General features: G+C 33.9%; 1 protein-coding gene across 5 annotated transcripts in view; it reads right to left on the bottom strand.

The window, feature by feature from the left end:
* Positions 1–16487, bottom strand: part of LOC113518576 (uncharacterized) — a 28329-nt gene extending 11842 nt beyond the window's left edge. For 3 of the 5 annotated variants that reach the window (XM_052892889.1, XM_052892891.1, XM_052892890.1), the window contains exons 1-3: positions 16316–16487; positions 5949–6084; positions 2981–3155 (exon numbers count right to left, since the gene is read on the bottom strand). In XM_052892889.1, the coding sequence (XP_052748849.1) occupies positions 2981–3155; positions 5949–6084; positions 16316–16322 (318 nt within the window). In that variant the 5' untranslated portion in view covers positions 16323–16487. The remainder of the gene's footprint in view (positions 1–2980; positions 3156–5948; positions 6085–16315) is intronic. The other 2 variants (XM_052892888.1, XM_026903560.3) reach the window with 2 other exon arrangements.
* Positions 16488–16722: the final 235 nt, after the last annotated feature.

Raw genomic sequence — 16722 nt, 5'->3', positions numbered from 1 at the left:
ATCTTTTTTCGCAACTTTTTTCTAAAAATCTTTACATGGCAATAACATTCAAAACAATTTTCAAGGATATAGATACAATTCAATATTTTTAAATTTAGAAACTCATTCACGCCGTAGCTATTAAAAACTATTCTGTCGAATTAACTGTTTCTAAAAAAGCACCTTATTCTTTGTGTAGAGACCACTGTTCAAAAGAAAGCACAAGGATATTCTATAATGATAGGGTATTCGCCAACTAACTAGGTATAGATTGTTTACGTTAACAAGCACGCCCCTCCAACTTTTTACCTCAATATGTGTGATCATCAATAGTGGTTCGACAAGAGGAATATTGTATTCCGTGGTCGAAACCTTGTAAATATTTTTATTCCCACATTTTAAAATATTTTGAATTTTCGAGGGGCGTTCCTTAATATTTTACTATAGGTATCTTACTATGTATATACTGGCACTAATTTAACTGACGTGTACATTGAGGAATGACAATTATTTATAGTTCCACGATTGGATGTTCAATGAGAAGAAAGAGATATGTTCACTATTCATAGGTCACAGTAATGTAGAAAACTTGTAAAAAAAACATATTATAGCAATGCAGTTAAATACAGTTATCTATAACATGTTGCACGTCACTACACTGAGTTAAAAGAACTAAACTTATCAGCACTCTTTATCAGGACATTGGATAATGTTTCAGTTAACATAATAACCGGCGATAAATAACAACTCAATGAACTCTATCGGGAGTGGTCTAGTCCGTTGTTTATGACGCGGTACGACTGAACATAGTAAACTAGCTTTTATCTGCGACTTCATTCGTCTGATAGGATATGTTCACCTACTGGGATAAAAAGTAGCCTATGTTCTTCTCCATCCCATACATTCATATACATGTATAATAAATTTCATAATAACTGGTTAACAAACAAACAAACATACTTTCACACTTATATATTAACTTAAGGATAGTAAAGATTAAATTCGTCAATCATTTACATTATGTAACATACTTCTTTATAAACATCACTTGTATTCCGTGCATTGCGCCGTAACGCTGGCCTGTGGCGTGGGAAAAAATACTAGGTACAATATGAAAGTAGATTTTGGAGCAGTTCCAAAATTGTCGGGAAGAAATATTTAGGCCACGGTTATGTCTCATCATCTCGGGTTACTGCGCTAACGTCCACATCCGGTAACATTGACTTTCTTATCGCATAAACAATTGGAGACCGATATAGCTTTACAACTTTCACGAGTTGTTTCACTGAAAATTGAGTGTGTACAGGTGTTGAACAGATACCTTATAGTCTGTTAAAATCTTTAATTATTTATATTTGTTTAAGCGATTAAAATCTTCTCCGTTTGTCTATATTTCTCTACAGGCTATACCCCGCGCTTCTCATGTGGTTGTTTAAGCCACCTGGCTTAGCCTATAAACTTTCTCTAGAAATAACTTATGAAATGCAAAAATATTTTTTTTAAATACGACTGATAGTTTCAGATATAAACTCGTTCGAACAAATAAACTCTTCCGCTTAATGTTTCTTTAGTTGTGTTCATATCTCACTCATACTAAGGGAATTTTTGGACTGAAATTCATGTTTTTGTTCATACTGAAATCGGTACAGTCAATGGAACTTAACATTTTGTTCATCATAAATCCAACCATAAAAGACCATAGAAACGATATTTTAATATTTTTAAACAGTATGTATTATATTATTTTAATATGAAATTTGTGATTAATTCGGGGGCGAAATTTCAGCAGATATTTCATGGTAGGTCTTCAGATATCATCCTACTAATAGTATATATTTTATTTTTACGATTACTTATCTTTAGACCACAAGTCATTATTTGATAATGCATACATAATGGAACATAAAAATCTAAAGTGGAACTCACGATCAATCGATCGATAGATGAGATCCTTAGATCATCAGTTTATTGGCAAACATCGCTATATTGCTTGTAGTTTTTTAGGTTTCGACTTTATTGCTGTATGTAATATTTTATAGACCAAAATTAAAGCATTCTAAGTGTAATGCCAAACAAAACAGTGATTTATATGGGTTGTTGTCGAGCCAAGAATTTTATAATATTCATCACAGAAACACGCAGGAACGAGTCTAAATAAACTTACACGAACAAGTCTAAAACTATATATATATTTTTTGGAGTCTTTCAAATGAAGATATGCTATGATGATATTTTGGCAATTTTTACTGTAATATAACTATCTAAAAATATAACCTATATATTTTCTCATATTTGAATTTTACATAGTTTTAATGATCTATCACCTGCAACATACTATAACGGGAGGCAGGAAGGGATTGTTAGTAATGGGGTCTAATAGCCCTATTACTAGCAATATACCCTCTCAGATCGACCTCCACGCGGTTCCCCCTGGAAACCATCATGTTCAATATTTGTCGAATTCATCATGGTGGGCCAGCTGACCTGCGTTCATTCTCATCTATCATCTTCCACTGGTGCCTCGTCGGTATGTACTGATAGCGCGGGCGGGGTTACCATTCCATTTTCACCCATTAAATATGACATACTATAACACACAGAGTATACTACATATTTGATGTTTATTGGTGAAATTTAATACGAACTTACTCGACTGCTGATTGATTGTGTATTCCTGAAAAATGAGTAAGCACCTAAATATATATGGGGACATTATCTGTAGGCAATACGTATCTACTTACGAGTATTCTGAGAACAAAGGATATCTATAGATTTCTTTACCTACTACATTTACAAGTTGACGTTCCAGATCATAGTTTACATGTAACTTATACTAATCATAATACATGCATAAGAAATTTTTCTTACTAGTTTTTACCCGCGACTTCGTCTGCATGATCGGAATATTTTTACTGACTGGTATATAAAGTAGCTTATAACCTTCTTCACTTCATACAGTACGTGTATACAAAATTTCATAATGATTCATAACTCAACTTACCAGTGTATCAGCATCGAGGAACACACATTTCTCATACTGTGTCAGGCCCCAGCAATGAATTTTTGTGAAAGTAATGCCAAGCTCGGGACGCTGCAATAAAGCGAGATGAGCTGCATCGCGAGAGTCCAGTACGTCCACTATAACTACTTCAGCAAATACTGCGCGGAGCCGATCCCTGCGAATAGAAAACATTATGATAAATTAACTTTACAGTAACTACCTAGAATCAAGGGTAAGAAAATATAAGAGATGATAATGGAAACACCGTCCGTACATTTAGTACAAGTATTTGTAAACTGACGGAATAATAGTGAGGGATGATAGGTGAGGCTGAAGACAGGTCGGTTTTTTTTAAAATGAGTGATAATGGAAGTGTAACCCCGCCTGCACTATCGCTATATGCTGGTAGGACACCAGTAAGAGAAGATAGGTGGCAATGAAAGCAGGTCAGTTAACCCATCGTAACATATTATACTAGAATGTTTTCCAGGGGGAACCGCGTGGAGGACCTGATAAGGTGTATTATTGGCAATGGATCAGTTAGACCACATCACAAACAATCCCTTTCCCCCCAGACAGGTCACTTGGCCCATGATGAATTCAGTAAGAATTAACTACGATGGTTTCCACTGGTGATTACATAGAGATCTGATCGACCTCTGTCCCGATTTAAATAACGAAATAACAAAGAGAAATTATTGGGAGCGTAAAAGTCGTTAGTTCTTTGTTTCCGTTTAAATTACTAACTCTGCGATATTGGGGGAAAGGGATTGTTAGTAATGGAGACTGAGAATCCCATTGCTAGCCCCCATCAGATCCCCATATATACCCCACCAGATCGACCTCCTCACGGTTCCCCCTGGAAACTACCATGGTAAATTCCTGATAAATTCATCATGATGGGCTAACTGGCCTGTTTTCATTCTCATCATCACCCTTCACTGGTGCTCCAGCAGCGTATCCCGTTAGCGCAGGCGGGGTTACCATACCATTTTCACCCATCAAAAAAAACTGCGGTAATTAAATATACCGTAGGTACTATATATCCTTAGTAATATTATAAATGTGAGAGTGAGTTTGTTTGTTTGTTACCTATTCGCGCCATAACGGCTTAACCAATCACTATGAAATTTGGTATATACATATGTGTATATTTTCGCGATGAGTGTGAGAGGAATGAATATAGAAATGACGTCGAACTAACACGCTTTTCAGCAAAGTCATTTATATACTACGTCACAGGAAAGATTCAGCCCCCCCCCCCCCAGACAAACAGCAAACAAATCTATCGACAGATACGTTTTCACCGTCATGTGCGTGAGATAAAATGAGACGGCAGCGTTTAAAGACTTTTCTTTCAAATGTGCGCAATATCTACCCACTCGTATATATAGAGTCGAATGATTGCCACTCGTCTAAAGGGACAGGAAACACGTAATACGTTGACCCTAAATAATACTAGTAAGATAAGGGCAAGGGCATCATGAATCATTGATGCTGTTTTATCTAAACAATAACACACGTCTACGTACGGAGTTACCTCACTATATTAAGTTTATTTTTAGATTATCAAAATTTTGTACATTATCTTAAGAGCAATAACAGATAATAATAGCAGAAGTAGGCGCCAGACAATCACACCAATTGCGTCACTGGATATAAATTAAAATACAACAAACTTTCTTTTATGGGACGGAAGTGAATTTATAACCCCACCTACGCTACTGGCGAGTATCAAGGACGACAGTATGGAGTATGTCCTGCCAAGGCTTATTACTAGAAATAATATTTCTACCATGAAACAGCGATCTTAGCATAGTTGAGTTCCGATATGAAGGGTTGGAACATGGCATCGAATTTTTTTTTTGTACCACAAAGGTGGCAAACAAGCATACAGTCCGTCTGATAGTAAATGGTCACTGTAACCTGTGGACGCCTGTAACACCAGGGGTGTCACGTACGCGTTGTCGACCCTGAAGAAACTTCAATATACATATATAAACCTTAATATGCAAATATATAAAATACAGAGATTTCATCCTTAGAGATGGCAGTGATATGAGCGTCACAGTATAGGTATTCTGTGAAATCTATGATGCTGATCATGTCAATAGATACGCGACGGTCTCCATTTTGCATGAAATGGATTGTTAGTTTATTTGCCACTTTAATTTGCATAAAAAATATAGATTTTCTCAAGATGTCATGGTTTTTCTGCACTGTTTACAGGACAGTGCAAAAAAATTGTGTAACTTTCCAGGGTCTATACATTTTTTGAAAACTGTTCGTTTTTGGCAGATTGTTTAAGCTGGATTCTATTTGTCAGACAATACCACATATTAAAGTGAGATAGCATTTTTTTATTGTTGATGGTTATTACTACATAGTATAAAACAAAGTCGCTGTCGCTGTCTGTCCATCCCTATGTATGCTTAGATCTTTAAAACTACGCAATGGATTTTGATTCGTTTTTTTTAATAGATACAGTGTTTCAAGAGGAAGGTTTATATGAATAATACATGCATAATATAATAGAGAAACACTGATAACTTTAGAGATTTCTAATGTGATGTGATGTAATGTGCATCCGTGCAAAGCCGGGACGGGTCGCTAGTCTGTTATAAAAGTCATACAAATTTGTCTCCGTCTATTTCTAAAAAAATATTGTTTGTTTCCAAATATGGTTCTAGACCAATGCCAAGTGTGAAAATATTAAGAATTAGATATTCCTTTATAGAATATAATTGAACCAGAAGAATAAATAGGATTTATTAAACTCGAGACAATGTGTACTTACAGTGGATGGATTAAGTGTAAATTCCTGTGGCGTTAAGCCTTTATTTTTTAATATTTACTCGTGTTTTTAATTTGCAGAGCAAGATGTACCTATATGTAACCGCTTTACTTTTATAAGCAACATTTATTGTTCCCATAATAAATTTAAGTAAAGGTATAGGCTTTAGATTACCTCATCGGCTCGGTGACAGAGGGTGTGATGAGTACCACACTTGGGTACACTGAGCCGGCGCGACGCAGTGAATGCGCCAACACCAAGGCGCCCAAACCGTAGGAATCGTTTGTAGCTAACGTTACCCATGCTCGATCTGCGGAAAAGAAACGACAAATATTTATAAAGATAATTTAATAACAAATCAGTCTCATATATAATTTACTATATATAAGCCTAACTTTATGAATGAATAAAAACCCTTTAAGAAATTATATACATTATAAAGATTAACAAATATGTACACGTAAAATATTATCTTAATTACAAATACTTAATTACATAAAAGTAAGATAAAGAGGCAACAATGGGCGGCCTTATGGCCAAATAGCGATCTCTTCCAGGCAACTTTAAAAGGGAGAGGAATAATTAAAGTTGTGTCTGGTCCAGGCGGAACAGTAGAAAAATAAAAATATCGAATCAAATACTAGTTTTTATCCGATACTTCGTCTGCGTGCCCGGAATATATTGATAGAGATAAAAATTAGCCGAAATCTTATATATTCTACATCCCATATACTATGTATATGAAATTTTATAACGTTTGGTGATACCATTAAGGTACGAAGAGGTCTCTTTTTACAACACTGGGAGCAAACGAGCATGCAGCTCACCTGATGGTAAGTGACTATCGCCTACTACTACTACAAACTCACATATGAAATTACTATTAGACTTTGTACAAAAAACGTTTGCTTGGACACCTCTGTCCCATTCGTGTTTCTACCGTGAAACAGTCGTGTTTGCATGGTTGTGTTTCGGTTTGAAAAGGGGGATATGGCAGTGAATTTACAGTGTATAGAGGAATAACACCAAAGACCTCAGGAATGGCAACGCATAGGGGGTATCATGGGCGATACAGTATACTCTGTTATGTCCATGGTACTACTCATGTCTATAGGCAACGGTTACCACTTCCCACCAGGTGGGTCATCAGCTTGTTTGCCATTCTAAGTTAAATAAAAAAAAATAGTGTTATTTAACTAATATTATTACTTTTATTTACTTTTTATTTTACTAATATTATAAATGAGAAAATTTACGGCTATAGTATCATAACATATAGGTAGTATCAGCTATTACAAAAATATCTTAATGTATAGATAAATCAGATAAACTTTGTTACCACTATTTGGATGTTTGACCAATTTTTATCCCAGTAATGCTTAGCAGAAGCTGTAGGTATCTTAGTTTAGTATCATTTCAAGATCGATTAAAACTTATATGCGTTTTACAAAAATAACTTTTTTTTTGTAAAACCAGTTGTTATGATCTAAAAATTAAAATATTAAACTATAAAATTTCTATGGGCCAATCTGTAAGTATATCTGTAAGTAAGTATTTATTTTAGCCAAAAAAAGAGTTTTCTAAATTAGTTTAGAACTGACGGAGTTATGAGGCAACAAACAAAAAAAATACAATCGAATTGAGAACCTCCTTCTTTTTGAAGTTGGCTAAAAATTATAATCCTTATGATACCCATCTCATTTAGGGCTAATAAGTTTCTATTAAAATTGAAGTATAAACACTGCAATGCAGCAAACTGAATTTGGGATAATCATATGCTAAACACCCACCCATTAAAATCTATTAATACCGTAACAAAGTATTTAGGTCGAAAGAAAAGTCTTTGAATCGTTTAAATAATTGGCAACAGAAAGCACGAGGTCAAAGAAAAGTTATATTTCTCCAAGCTCGATGAGATTTCTTATTAGCAACTTCTCTACCTATTAAACTTTCAACTCCATTTAAATCTTTACGATATAAAGCATCTTATTAATTTTACTATTATAATAAAATTGTAACTAGTCAATATTATAATAAAATTGTGACAATAGGAGCCAAAACAAAAAGTCTTAAAATTTTATTTGTTCGTATGCTTGTTTGTTCTGATATCACTCAAAAAGTACTGCATACTATTAAATAATGTTTTTACAGATATATTTTTAAAATGTAACTTAAAATCTGATGTACGTTTTATCTTGATACGCCATTGAAAAATGGTTCCAAAATACACGCATACGAAGTTGTAGGCAAAAGCTAGTACTTAAATGTTTCAAAATATGTCAAATTATTCTTTATCTTTCAGTCAATATAGCGATATTATGTCCCTACTTCATAATCCGATCCAAAACGTTAATCGCCTACTTGATAAACTTCATTAAATAAGTGTGGGTTTTGTTTTCTCTCTTCACTCATGAGATCACAATATAACGATTTTGTTCTTCAAAACTAAAATAGACATGATATTTTGGTATGACTACGCTGCGCTGACAACTTTAGTATAGGATAGTCATATCCGATTATAATATAGGTGTTCCGACTTCCGGGTCTGGTGCTTGGTATACAGTCCTTTTACACCAATTTCTTCATTTCTTTTTTTATAGTGTTACCAATGTTTCATTGTCATGCACATAAGGACAAGTAGCATAACTATATCTCTGTATACCAAAATTACTTTCTTACAGATTTACTCGAAAGTCATCCATTCCAGAATTAAAAATACTTCTGTTTGATTGAAAATAAATTCATCTTTGCAAATCATATTTGATTTAGCGGTAAAATTTCAAAAATTTGTTCTCAAATACGTCAAAAAAGTGTACATTTATACAGTTTAATTTATAGGAAGACAATAAAAAAATTCTTATAGTATTTTTATTGCACCTATCATGATTACTATCAAATAAGCTGGTTACTTGTCAAATAATCCACCTAAAATATAATAATATAATATAAGCGATATCATTGTTATCATAACACATAATGTAGTACCGTATCTCACATACGTTGTCACTGGTATGCCTTTATATCCCTCAGATTGTCAGAGCCATCATAATAAATTATTAATGTTATTTGCTAAAGTTATTTGTAGATATTGGAACTGATTCTGCAATGTTTTTCTGAAACAGTCTCTCTTATTATATTAGATATGATTCAGATAGTGACCTAATGATATTTCAGGATTATTGCGACAATCGACGAAAACTACGAACTTTGTATCACGATATAAAACTTATAAACAAAAATATTACTACAACTGAGACATGTCGCATGACGACATATGTAAGAGACGCAAAATCTATCTCTAATTTATAATGTGCGATTTTAATCACATTTCTTCTACCAGCTTTGGGTGCCAACAACGTAAAATCTAAAATAACTGGAAATGTGGAGGATTACGCAAATCTGTATTTAGTTTGTTCTCAATGTATATAAATGCTTCGTCGCAAAAAGTATAGTGCGCAGTAGCTTCCTCCTGCATGACGTTGCAAACATGCTCATACGTAGGATGTCCGACAATATTTGGCACGTGGGATAAAGTTGGCGTCTGCTTCTACACCATTTACTCTTCTTGTCAATATCGACATATGTACTTGTCCAATTTAATTAACAGTTATTAAGTAGTATTTACAGTTCGTATGACATTATTCTTTTTAACCTTTACAACGACAATGATTAACTATGTAAGTATATTTTTGCGTCAAATAAAAAACATAGTTTTTTAACATTTTAGAATGATTATTATATCTTCTTATCTTTTGAATTACATTCCTACTTCATATTGAGTCAGCATTTCCAATTTTACGGCTCCAAACAACTTTGATCTAAGTCAAAGGACCATCCAAATATGTATTTAATAAAAGTTTTTCTTAATGATCCTTTAGGTAGCAGACGATTGTCTCTCCTGTCTCTTGTATACTCAGATAGTTATAAAGTTTTTATGACTACTTCCATAGGACAATTATTACATCTTCATACAAGATTTATTGATATCTATTCTTGCTATTATTCAATGTATTTATTTGTTTACACTGCGTCGTCAATAAGGATGTAAATCACAGTTTAATTATTTTGAAATTGTCTCGGTTCCGTTTATTCTTTCTAACGAAATTACTTAAACTATGCAGATTTTATATGAACATCTAGAAACATATTTACCAACGCGAATAACTCCTGGCACGCGTAGGCCATCACATACACCGCCATGTAATAGACAAGTGCCGCACGTTCTGTTCCGAAATAGCGCGACACAAATAAAATTGAAAATAAAACCCGCTGGATGGATAGCGCCAGATATTCGGAACCAGCCGTCGTCAACGCATGTGTAGTTCACAATTAAATTGATAAATCGGTCTATCAACACTAGACAACGCGAACGTTGATCACGAGACAATAAATGAGTTCTCGTAACAACGAGCAATCGTCTACGATAAATTTATGCTGTAAATTCATAACAAAAGATGTTTACAATAATATACTTAAGTAACAATAGATATAATTTTCGTGCATCTATAATTAACAGTTTATAATTTTGACTGTTTTCTTTCAAAAATCAACTGATTGAATAGGTCACTGGTATGATCTGGTATTGCTTCTCGATATTTTGCCTGCTCTGTTCTATGTTGTTTTTCAGTATTTTGTGTAGTTTTCCAGTTATGTGAATGCCAGTTTGTTATTACTTTCAATCACATATCACTTTTGATTCTTTAAACACGGTCAAGGCATGTCAGTTGCTTTCTAGCGTTATTTTCTTTTTTCTCTGAATATTATTTTTTAATTAATTCGATTGTTTTAATAATGAAATCCGAAGTAAAAAACATTTTTCTTGCAAACCGTTGTTTTTAAACTCATAAATATCAGTCAAATTCATTTATTATATTAATATATACATTAATAAACTGTTTTATAAATAAATAAACTAACCAATTTATCCTTGTTGAACCCATATATTTTATGAAATTCAAGAAGTTAAAGGTCATAAGGTTCAAAATATTATTAAATAGACGGTTACAATATACCAGAAACATGTACATCAATCACATGAACACTATGTCTAAAGATTGATTGGATTTAATGTCATTGTTATATCTTGGCAGCTGCTGTAACATTATGTAGCGAACCGCACATAAACAACTCACTGATCGCTTTCTAGTCTACACACAGAGCAAACAAATGCCCATCAATAACCATTAAATAAACATTTTTCTGTTCAGGCTCATAGCGATTTAGATCATTTTGGCTCTGCAGACTCGAGGTTACAGTCTCAAAGACAGAATATGCGCTTGAGGTTAGTTTTATCTATGTTAAATGCACATCAATATTTTCGAACTACGATCTCAAGGTTCGAATATCGTAAATCAATATTTACTTTTAACACAAGTCATAAAATGAGAAATTAATAGATTAACGTGTTCATATTTAAATATTATGATAAATATAAACCACGTCCTGCCAGTAGATACGCATCTAACTGGTAATTTAAAGCATCTCGACTTCGCATCGAAAATGGCCACTGCCAAAAGGCACCACAATAAGGCACTTGAGAATTGAGATGCAGGATCAGACGCAACTCGGGAGCAATGTCCCTGTAGTTTCTATTTAGGTGCGGCCGGTCTGGCGGGATGGAACAACGCGGGCAGTCAACCGTTTAACGGAATAAAGGAATGCAATAATAACATGTTCATCCTAAGTCTAGAAATTTGTCAAATAAAAAAGAAACGAAATCCATTCATGCGCAGATCTTTGTACATGCATTATTCTTGAGCAAAATTTACATTTCTTTTATAGGTACTTTACCCTCGTACATGCAAGATATACAATTGTACATGGTATTTTGTATCCGAAATTTTACTTCTATGTCTGAATACATTGCCAATATCTAGTCATAAAAAAAAGTAAAAACAAACTCTGGTAAAACCTAGCAATGTAGACAGAGAAAGCAGGACTTGTTTGCGATTTGCTAGATAACTAGGTTATGAGCCATAAAACGAGCAGCTATTGTTCTATTTTAAAATCTAATCTGCATCTAGACTTATAAAACTTATAAAACAATGAAGAAATTATAAAAAAAAATAGTATACACATTAATACCACTCTTCCTCTCACTTTAAACATACACTCACACTGTTCACCTTCTCTCACACCACACACTGAACGTTACAGATTTAAAAATTTAATGAACTGTAATCTTCTAGTTAAACATTAATTTGTTTTTTTTTCCCTCTTTTTTTTCATCCTGTTTATTTTGTTTGTAGCTAAATATTGTTAATTTTACATGTACAAATACAAAGTATTTGTTCTTGTGTGTTGAAAAGAACTAGCTTACAAGGCACAGGTTACCCTAATTTGTAAGTTAGGGCAAAAAATATTTAACAGTGCAACCCTGTATTTGTTAATAAAGTTTTATTATTATTATTATATTATTGGTTTAAACAGTAGTATTTACTCTTTAAATCACAAAACGTTCATAAGCTCGCAGAACATTAGGATCAACACCACTTACCAGAGGGAGACTTTGTACAAAAGTCGAATGCTTGGGTACCTCTGTCCTATTCGTGTTTCTACCGTGAAGCAGTTGTGTTTGCATGGTTGTGTTTTGGTTTGAAGGGTGGGATATGGCGTGAATTTACAGGGTACAGAGGAATAATATCCGAGTCTTAAGGAATGGCAACCCATGGGGGGTATCATGGGCGAAATAGTATGTGTGTGTACTGTTATGTCCATGGTACTGCTCATGTCTATAGGCGACGGTTACCACTTTCCATCAGGTGGACCGTCAGATTGTTTGCCATTCTAAGTCGTATAAAAAAAAACACAGCCAGCTATTTATGTTTTCATCATAAAAATATTTACATAATGAATTATATTAAAACCACACTGAAAGTGTAATTCTGATTTTATATTTTACTATCTCTGATAATTTTTTTTATCATTTACTAACAGAGATACACATGGGGAAAGGGATTAATATTAAAGTCTAATAGCTCTATTGCCAGCAATGCATGAGGTCAACCTCCTTCTTCTTAGAAACGATTCTTGTAAAATACGTCACAATGGGCTGACCTGCTTTCATCTTCACCTATCATTTTTCACTGGTACCTCACCAGTGTATGCACACAGGTAGGATTACTATTTTATTTTTACTTTATTTTTACTTCATGGAATTAGAAAATTTGATGTTGAAATTTTAGAAGTTTAAAAACTTGTACCTACCCATCAATGAATTTGCATGCATTCTATAAGGCGAACATTTATACTTCACATTAAATCAAGATCTGTAAAAACAATTTTGTGCCAAATAAATGTATCTATCTATCATCTATTTTTGAAATTTCTTTCTTAGACCAACTTATAAAAATAAATTTTGTATAGAAGTTTCATCATTCAAAGCTGTTATATACCTGTCAGTCAGTTTCGACTCATCAAGAGTTCAACAAATTTCTAATATTAAAAATATGTGATTGCTATAACAAACATATAAACTCACGTCTGCTTATTGCATTTTGTCGCCAAAACGACAAAACCAATTTGGCAAAGAAATAGTGGACGGCTAAGGGTAAATATGTGGTATTATTAAAATAATTGACCCAAAGGTTGAAGATATCATCAAGTCTTGTCCTCAGTATAATCTTCAATATGTAACCTTCTGTCTACATGTTCACATGACGACAATACTGATGTATCGGTATGCAATAAGTATAATGTCGGCGCCGTTTTAGCCGCAATCAGGTCGGAATCGGATGAACGTTTGCGGTCTGTATTGAATATCGGATATCAAACCACAATAAGAACGTAATGTTACAATCGATATCTTAAATAACGATTAGACCGATTGCCATTTCGTTAAATCAAAAAGACAAAACCATATAACGCATAAAATAGAAGCGTAGGTAAGGATTATTGAAAAACAACAGACTGCAATATTATTGTAGATTCTCACATTAGTTACTGAGAGTTTTTTTATAGATGATAATGGAATAATAGGGCCGTGTGGTCCCAGCATAGAAAAGGCCACCCCTAACTTTTCTGTAAGTGTCGTATAAGGCGACTAAGGGAAGGCGAGGGATGGATAGCAGCATCCTTCTTAAAACATCTCCAAAGTCTAACTGCGGTTACAATGTGCTTGCCAAGCATGGCAACTACTGGCACAACCCCCAAGAGGGAGGCTTATATTCTGCAGTGGACAGTTAAAGGCTGATATGATGGTGGTGATGAAAGGAATGATAACCGTGCTTATGCTAACGGCTTATGCTAATACCTAATGGCGAAATAAGTGATGGGAATAAAGAGCAGTCAGTTGACCCATTGTGATGAATCACAAAAACATAACCACAATGGTTTGTAGGGCGATGTGAATGTCGACCTGAAATCGTATATAGCTAGTAATGTATATAGCTACTAGTCCTCGTTACCAATAATCCATTCCTCTACCCCTTTTAGCTACACAGCTAGCAATACAAACGTATGATGTCAAGCCCCATGAAATCATCGTGGTTAATTCCTGGTAAATTCGAATTACGATGAGCTAACTGATCCAACTTCAGCTATCAACTCTCGGTGGTATCCTAACAGCGTATACCTAGCACGGCAGCCATAAAAATGCATTTTTTATTAGGTATCGTATTTTTACTCTAAATAATGATCGATTAAGTATCACCAAACTCAGATGCAGCTAAAATTACACTGTCTAGCATTAAATATAAAAAATTAACATAACGTAATAGTGTACGTGCCGTGTGGTCCCGGCATATAATTAACCAACCCTGTCTTTCCCGTGAATGCCGTAAAAGGTGACTAAGGGAATTTAATGGTCGAAGGATGGGCAGTGGCCTCCCTCTTAAAATATTATCAAAGCCTAACTGCAGTTGTCAACTCGCCTGCCAAGAGTGGAAAATACTGGCAAAAACCTTTTTTTTTATTTATACAACTTAGAATGGCAAACAAGCTGACGGCCCACCTGATAGAAAGTGGTAACCGTCGCCTATAGACATGAGCAGTACCATGGACATAACAGAGTATACTGTTTCGCCCATGATACCCCCTATGCGTTGCCATTCTTGAGGACTCAGGTGTTATTCCTCTGTATCCAGTAAATTCACGCCATATCCCACCCTTCAAACCGAAACACAGCCATACAAACACAACTGCTTCACACAATTGCTGAAACACGAATGGGACAGAGGTACCCAAGCAATCGACTTTTGTACAAAGTCTCCCTCTCCTTATGGGGAAGGCTTATGTTTAGCAGCGGACAGTTAAAGGCTGTTATGGTATGGTATGGAGTACAATTATATTCTGTGTATAAATTATTATAGATAGTTTAATTCAATGTACAAAGATTCCAAAAATAAAGAGAGATAAAAATAATAATAATGACCCTATTATTTACATCAGATAATACAAAGTTCACATCTGAATTGCGAATACCTGTGTTTACTACAGAGACCACATTTTATCTCTTGGTCTGTAAATACAGAAATATTGTGAACTAAGATGACGTACATGATATTTATAATGTCAACAACGATAATCGGACACAGGCTGGACCGAAATAATATTCAAGGTTGTCCTCATCAGAAATAGTGGTAATATTAAGATTCGACTAATAATTGGTGCAATCTAAGGTCACGAGGGGCAAGTGGACCTGCCCACCAGAGAATCGATTAGTGCCCACCCTAGGATCACTTCCAAAACTTTCAACTATGGACAAATACCTGTCAAGAGTCTATAAATTTTAAAAGTCTTTTAAAGGGATAGTCTCTCCTCCCGCACTCTTTCAAAATACCTTTAATATGCCAATAACAGCCTCTGGTTACCTAAAGTTTAGAAAAATCTAACAAAAAACAAAATTGAGCAGGATGTCCATCGTATTTTACAGCATTTCATCTTTCAACCTTATTTCAATGTATCGCGTTGCAAGGGTTCGACAAATTTGTAAGAAAGTTAAGTAAATTAAGTAACCTTGTTAAGCTTCTAAATATGAACGAAGTAAGGATCGAAAGTTTGAAATTTTTTAATTTTCTGTTTCATTACAACGTTTAGTATAAAATTGGTGGATTCATAAACGTTTAATATAATTAATTACTTATAAAACTCTGTTTATATTATATAAGTTCTTAATTATAATTAAAACTTACTAGATTAATGATTTCTTTAAAAGTACGAGAAAACGTAAAAGTAAACGAACAATTAAATAGTTGTTTAATTGACCGGTAAATATTTAAAAGAAAATAAGAGTACCTACACATGTAGTTTATTAAATATTTTTATTTTAAATGTATTAGAATAATAATATACACATATTTTAATGCTTAGCTACATTGTGATAGTTTTATACGTATATTTATAAATTTATTTAAAGAGAATAATTACAAAAGTACAATAATAATATTTTAATAACTACCCTATAAGCAACTTAATATAAATAATAAAATCTACTATTAGTAAAATTCGCAACAATCATTATTTGCATTTTATTACACCTTAAGAGGTAAAGAATTATAGAAAAAATATAATAAAAAAGAAAAATATATTTTATAGTTACTTACTTGACATTTTGTAGCCGGGTGTAGTTTCGTGCGTGACAGTTCCAGTCACCTCTAATGACACAAAGTACACGCGCTCTTCGCGCAGCACTATCGAATGCACGCAGCGTGCGCAACCGGTGACTCGAGTCTCAACTCGACCCCCTTACCGCGCCACTGGTGCCACTGACGCACACTAATGTACAAGGATAAAATGATAGCGCTACTACACATCACACGTAGACATTACGCATGCGTATTGAAAGGAATGAAATTATTTATAGAAATAAATTTTAATGATAAACATTTTACAATGATTTGTTATGTAATTTAGGCACTTAAATAATAACAACGGTTATAAATCAAACTTACCAATCTTATTTTTAATAATAGCAATAATAATAACTTTTACTGGCAACTCTCTAATAACA

This window comes from Galleria mellonella, unplaced genomic scaffold, assembly GCF_026898425.1.
Source record: "Galleria mellonella isolate WM207_F2 unplaced genomic scaffold, CSIRO_AGI_GalMel_v1 utg171, whole genome shotgun sequence".
NCBI lineage: Eukaryota > Metazoa > Arthropoda > Insecta > Lepidoptera > Pyralidae > Galleria > Galleria mellonella.
The sequence above is the reverse complement of the archived record's forward strand: the minus strand, read 5'-3'. Positions and strand labels throughout refer to the sequence as shown.